The 5,904-nt window shown below is 42.8% G+C and overlaps 1 protein-coding gene across 4 annotated transcripts; it reads right to left on the bottom strand.

The window, feature by feature from the left end:
* Positions 1–2,022: 2,022 nt before the first annotated feature.
* Positions 2,023–5,033, bottom strand: LOC107674565 (proline-rich protein 36-like). 4 transcript variants are annotated; one of them, XM_016468574.1, is made up of 6 exons: positions 4,726–5,033; positions 4,515–4,634; positions 3,324–3,442; positions 3,090–3,237; positions 2,884–3,002; positions 2,023–2,772 (listed from the first exon to the last, which is right to left on the bottom strand). In XM_016468574.1, exons 1-6 carry the CDS (start codon positions 4,961–4,963, stop codon positions 2,146–2,148), a joined length of 1,371 nt encoding a protein of 456 aa, XP_016324060.1. In that variant the 5' UTR covers positions 4,964–5,033; the 3' UTR covers positions 2,023–2,145. The 4 variants fall into 4 exon arrangements, with proteins under 4 accessions (XP_016324060.1, XP_016324063.1, XP_016324062.1 ...); XM_016468577.1 differs by having other exon boundaries at positions 3,096–3,237; XM_016468576.1 differs by lacking the exons at positions 4,515–4,634; positions 4,726–5,033 and adding exons at positions 3,525–3,644; positions 3,736–4,043.
* Between the last annotated feature and the right edge of the window lie 871 nt (positions 5,034–5,904).

The following is a 5,904-nucleotide window of genomic DNA, read 5'->3' as shown; positions in this document are numbered from 1 at the left end:
CCTACAAAAACAGCTGGTAGGGACTATAACAAGTTACTTCCCTGGTTCGTGACGTAACAAACCCAGATAAACCCCGCCCTCGGGAAAAGGCAGTAAAGGGGAGTGCAGGCCATGCTGCGCTGCTTTAGAGAAGAGGAAGAGAAAACCAGAGGAGGACGTAAAAATCTATTCATATATGAATCACAATTCTGTCTTCTAACGATTCTAATGGATTCACCAGTTTCAAAATCAGCGGTTCTTAATACTGTTCCTCGCGTTCCCCTGCTCTGCACACGCTCTGCATCTCTCTCTCTCTCTCTCTCTCTCATTCAGCTCAGCTCCAACAATACACTTATTTTCACATAGCTATGAGAAGTGTTAAACATGGACGCGCATGCAGTTGCCGTACTGTAATAAAGCTTGAATCAAGATAAAACCGTATATTAAAAGCTAACATAAGCAGTAGCATTTAAAAATAACAGCGTATCTAAAAGTATTTAACAACAAACAAAAAACTTAGGCCTACCATTAAAAGACGTGCTTCCACAGATTCTGCAGGATCCTCTTCAATAATATCCTCTGCTTCTCAATCGGGCTCAAACTGATAAGCGATATTAACGACGCCGTTGTTTACAATACAATCGGAGCACATGCTGCTGAGGTGAGGGGCGGGACGCTTAGACGCGTGCTAGAGGCGGTTTAGCCAATCACAACACACTGGGCTAGCTAACCAATCAGAGCCCATAGCCTATTTCTGAGGGCGGGCTTCATAAAAGTCGGAAATTATCAGCGTGTTTCTCAGAGAAGGGACAGAGCGGTGTGGAATAAAGGTAAATGATGTGAAAAATAATTAATTGTTGTTTTTTTTTAACAAAGCATTAACACATGTTAGACTGCACCCCATAAACACAATCAAGCCTGGAAAAAAAAAACGTGAACCACCCCTTTAAATAACAAACTTTAACAACATAAGGGCAGATCCCTATTGCGCAGCTGATGATGCTTCGAAGTGACGCTAAATGGAGCGAGAATATATCATTTCACTTGATTCAATTTCTCTATCCTCACGTCTTTTCCTTGCATCCTTCCCTCGTATCCTGAAGGGGTGGAGCTAAGATGCGAGAAAAGGAAGCGAGGAAAGGAAATGAGGATGCACAAATAAGAATTGAGAAGCACCCATTGACTCTTGGGATGGCCACATCTCTCTCCCACACTTTTCTAATGGTTTCTGGAATTAAGGAAGCCAGGGGCTCAATCACAGACACTTGAGGCTGTTGTACTGCAGTCCGAAAAACTGAGGGGAGTTAGGACTCAAGCTATTATCTAAGGCCCACCTATAGGCTTTGTTAGTTGGGATTAAGGGTGCTACAACATTGCAGAGTGGTTCACCTGACCCCTCATTTTGGGTCCAGGAGGGGTTGAAAAAAAAAAATTACCTCCACGAAGCAACCATCAGTGTTTTGATGGAGGTTGACAGGTGTAGGGGGGGTGAAAGTCAAACTCAAAAAGTGAAAGCAGGCAATTGTGCTCACACTAGTCCACAGAGGTGAGGCATGGTGGTCATAATGCTGCTACAGGACACCTCCACCAGTAAGTTGTTGCAAGCAGCGTTGTCATGCATTCATGATTGAGCTCGCTGGAGTTGCTTGTTTCAGATCACTGACTGGTTGATATTTGCATGGGACTGCTTGTGCTTTCCAGTCATTTACGAACCGTTCCTATCTTCAAGGCCCTTCGTTCCTATCTTTAGCTGTCTGCTCTGGCTAGGGATGTGTGACATTAACAAACTGACAGAAATGTATTTTATTGATGGGTGATATTTGCCACCTTAATTTGTTTCCAGGGGCATTTTTACCATTATATGGCCAATTTCTGACCTTATTGTATGCATCATTTTGTTCAATCAAAGACACCCTTCCACATTTGCAGGTTACTCAGAAGTTTACCCAACTTTAATAAGTTCTGCTGCTTTATCGGGGAATGGGAGACGTCAATATTTTTTTGCTTTCACATTTACAATGATCAAAAGAAACTCCAAAAACATTTTCATGAAGTCACCAGAGCTTTATTAGGCTTATACCCAACAACTATTGAAGTCATTTATCATCCATGCGTCAATAAAAAGTAATGCCACTTCTGAGTCCACTCATCTGCTCAGTCAAGTGGTTATCTACGAGACCTGTAGACGGAGGATAACCGTGCAGGAGAAGACGGTGATTTAGGGCTGCGGGGACCAAAGATTGGATACTTAGGATACTGGGGCATGAAAGGGTATTTCACAGTTGGAGACACAAAAGACTTCATGGGTTGATGGCCATAGAACGGTGGGTACATTGGATAACCTGGATACTGCTCAGGCTGGTATGGGGCAGTTGTGGTCATTGCAGGAGTGGTCCCTTCAACTGGGCTTTGGAAGCCATTCATATAAGGAGGGAACTTTGGGTACCAGGGATGTTGTGATTGTTGTGGTGCTGGGGGAGCAAATGGGTAACCTTTAGAGTAAAAAGGATCAAATATTGGCATGGGATACATGTGAGGGAACATGGGTTGCTGGAAAGGATATTGAAAAGGAGGAGGAGGAGTTGTAGGTGGCACCGTGGGAGGCATGGTAGCAGGAACACCAGGATATGGAGGATACCACCAGGGTCTTCCAAAAGGGAAAGGGTCAAACATCTGTTGCATGTCAGATGGGTCATGGACAGGTGTGGTTGGGGCTATGGTTGGCTGTGTCAGAGGACAGGAAAGAGTCACTTCCTGGTCACCGTACATCAAAGGGAGTCGCCTTTCAGTATCCTGAGGAAGACAAATCAACCAGTAAACAGTACAAATGCATAACTACAAAAACAAGATCAATTCCACACATTCTGTGAACAACGGTCACATCAAGTGCACAGTTATTCTTACCATCACTTCCCAACAGCTTCCGGTGAATGGTGCGGTGACAACCAGTGAACCAGCAGTAGTCTCCAGTGTAAAGGAGCATTCAGTGTACTTCTGAAGCAGAGGCTGCCACGATCCAGCAACTTAAAAAAAAAAAAAAGCAGAAAACCAGAGTCAAGCTCAAGGTAATCGCCATTATTAGAATGAATGCAAAGAAACAGGGGACTTGCCTTTAACTTTAACATCATCTGCCCTGACACCAAATTTGACAGTCATGCTAGAGGAGAAGCAGGACACCGTAGGGAGGAGAGGACTCGCAGGGCAAGACATTTGCACTGGAGCTCCCATTATAATGAGCGGTAGAATATAACTTCCTCCCTGTTAGGAGATGGAGCAGTTAAGTTAAAAGCCTTCAAACAAACTCATGAAAGGCATCACATGGACGGAACAGACAGAGCACCAACCAGTTTTCTGACATGACACCCCCGGTATGGAGCAACAAGAGAGACATCCCTGCGGGCCCGCTTCAGTGAGAAACCACAGCTAGCTGGCATCTCAGACAAAGGCACTGGTGACTCCTCTCCTGATGATTGAGAAATTGTTTGAGAGAGAAAAAAAACAAAAAACAAACACCCCACACACACACACACACACACACAACTCACCTCGGTCAACCAGAAAGTGTGGCATTCTCTGTCCTGGAATGCACAAGATCATTGAATCATTGCTACATCGCACAAAAGAACCCAGACGGTGCAGCTTAGTGCTAGCAGGGTGAAACCATGCTTAAAAGGAAAACAATTCAAGTTAAGTTAGAGTACCCAACTCAAAAAAAAAAAAAAAAAGTCCCATTTTAAGTTTAGGATTTCAAGTTACCTTCCTCATTTGACCGGTGCCCATCTGACTCCTCTGACCTCAATGCAGATGTTTTCACATTCTTAATAGATACTGTACCTTGACCACCATTTAAAAGTTTGCCAAAACCAACAGTGTTTTCAGAGACTGCTCCATAAGCAGCACCTGCTTCAGAAAAGGCCTCAGGATCAGCCCTTAAAGAAGAACTCAGTATCACCACAGCCATTGTGAAAAGTAAGATGCCTTTTGCCCAAGGCATGGTAAGTTTTCAAGCAAATGCCAAACAATTCAAAGTTATTGGAAAAACCTTAACTCTACAGCTTGACAAGCTTTCTGAGACATGCTGTGCTATTTGTACACACTTTTGAATCACTCAGTGATATTGGATGACCAATCAAATCTGTTCATCAATCAGCTTGTTGTTTTCACCTGTGCCTCTTGTAATTAAAGTCTAGCTGGTTTCACATGCTGCGTCTCAATGTGCCTACTTATACTATGCCCTTAAAGTATGTACTCTTTTGGTGAAGAAAAAGTACACACTTTTGAGTGTGTAGTAGAAGAGTAGGCAAGCTTTGGGACATACTATCACGTCACACAACTGCGTCTTTAACGGACGCTCTGTCGCATAGATACACGCACCCTGTCACTGTAAACTGGCCTGTCAATCATCTTGTCACAGTTAACATCCTCCACATTGCATTTCATTTAACTTCCTACCGTATTGGAGAGAAAAGAAGTAGCTCATTGATCTGCCAGTCACGGTTCTTTAACACACACACACACACACACACACAACTCACCTCGGTCAACCAGAAAGTGTGGCATTCTCTGTCCTGGAATGCACAAGATCATTGAATCATTGCTACATCGCACAAAAGAACCCAGACGGTGCAGCTTAGTGCTAGCAGGGTGAAACCATGCTTAAAAGGAAAACAATTCAAGTTAAGTTAGAGTACCCAACTCAAAAAAAAAAAAAAAAAGTCCCATTTTAAGTTTAGGATTTCAAGTTACCTTCCTCATTTGACCGGTGCCCATCTGACTCCTCTGACCTCAATGCAGATGTTTTCACATTCTTAATAGATACTGTACCTTGACCACCATTTAAAAGTTTGCCAAAACGGACTGTGTTTTCAGAGACTGCTCCATAAGCAGCACCTGCTTCAGAAAAGGCCTCAGGATCAGCCCTTAAAGAAGAACTCAGTATCACCACAGCCATTGTGAAAAGTAAGATGCCTTTTGCCCAAGGCATGGTAAGTTTTCAAGCAAATGCCAAACAATTCAAAGTTATTGGAAAAACCTTAACTCTACAGCTTGACAAGCTTTCTGAGACATGCTGTGCTATTTGTACACACTTTTGAATCACTCAGTGATATTGGATGACCAATCAAATCTGTTCATCAATCAGCTTGTTGTTTTCACCTGTGCCTCTTGTAATTAAAGTCTAGCTGGTTTCACATGCTGCGTCTCAATGTGCCTACTTATACTATGCCCTTAAAGTATGTACTCTTTTGGTGAAGAAAAAGTACACACTTTTGAGTGTGTAGTAGAAGAGTAGGCAAGCTTTGGGACATACTATCACGTCACACAACTGCGTCTTTAACGGACGCTCTGTCGCATAGATACACGCACCCTGTCACTGTAAACTGGCCTGTCAATCATCTTGTCACAGTTAACATCCTCCACATTGCATTTCATTTAACTTCCTACCGTATTGGAGAGAAAAGAAGTAGCTCATTGATCTGCCAGTCACGGTTCTTTAATGCCGAGAACTCTGCTCATATTGTATGCATAATGATGCATTTAAAAGTTAACAAACAAACAGATGTTTATAAAAGTTTACATTGCTGTTGCAGATGAAATATAACACAGATAACATTAAATAAACATGTTTTTTACCAGGTCAAAGCGCAATGAATTGTGGGCAATATTAGCCATTAGAGTGTGCACAGATCCCCATTCAAAAATCGGCCTGAAATAGTAGACGATCCGGGGACTTTTGGCATACTCTTTTCAACATACTATGCTTTGGGACACACTTATTCTAATCTCACATACTATTTAGGAAGGATAGTATGAACACTGAGATGCAGGGAGAGTCAACCTACTCAGAGTCGACTGAACTACCTCAATTCAGCTGTTCTGAACCCGAAAACTCCAATCTCAGGGTAAGTCAACTCAGAGTTCAAGTTT

Source organism: Sinocyclocheilus anshuiensis, unplaced genomic scaffold, assembly GCF_001515605.1.
Source record: "Sinocyclocheilus anshuiensis isolate Anshui unplaced genomic scaffold, SAMN03320099.WGS_v1.1 scaffold572, whole genome shotgun sequence".
Taxonomy (NCBI): domain Eukaryota; kingdom Metazoa; phylum Chordata; class Actinopteri; order Cypriniformes; family Cyprinidae; genus Sinocyclocheilus; species Sinocyclocheilus anshuiensis.
The sequence above is the reverse complement of the archived record's forward strand: the minus strand, read 5'-3'. Positions and strand labels throughout refer to the sequence as shown.

What these genes read in the sequence shown, in the direction of transcription:
- LOC107674565 (XM_016468574.1), bottom strand. Translation starts at nt 4,963, where the DNA reads ATGCCTTGGGCAAAAGGCATCTTACTTTTCACAATGGCTGTGGTGATA. An exon ending in GGTGTCATGTCAGAAAACTG is followed by an intron (nt 3,238 to 3,323) that starts GTTGGTGCTCTG and finishes ATCTCCTAACAG; the next exon opens with GGAGGAAGTTATATTCTACC. An exon ending in AGATGATGTTAAAGTTAAAG is followed by an intron (nt 3,003 to 3,089) that starts GCAAGTCCCCTG and finishes TTTTTTTTTAAG; the next exon opens with TTGCTGGATCGTGGCAGCCT.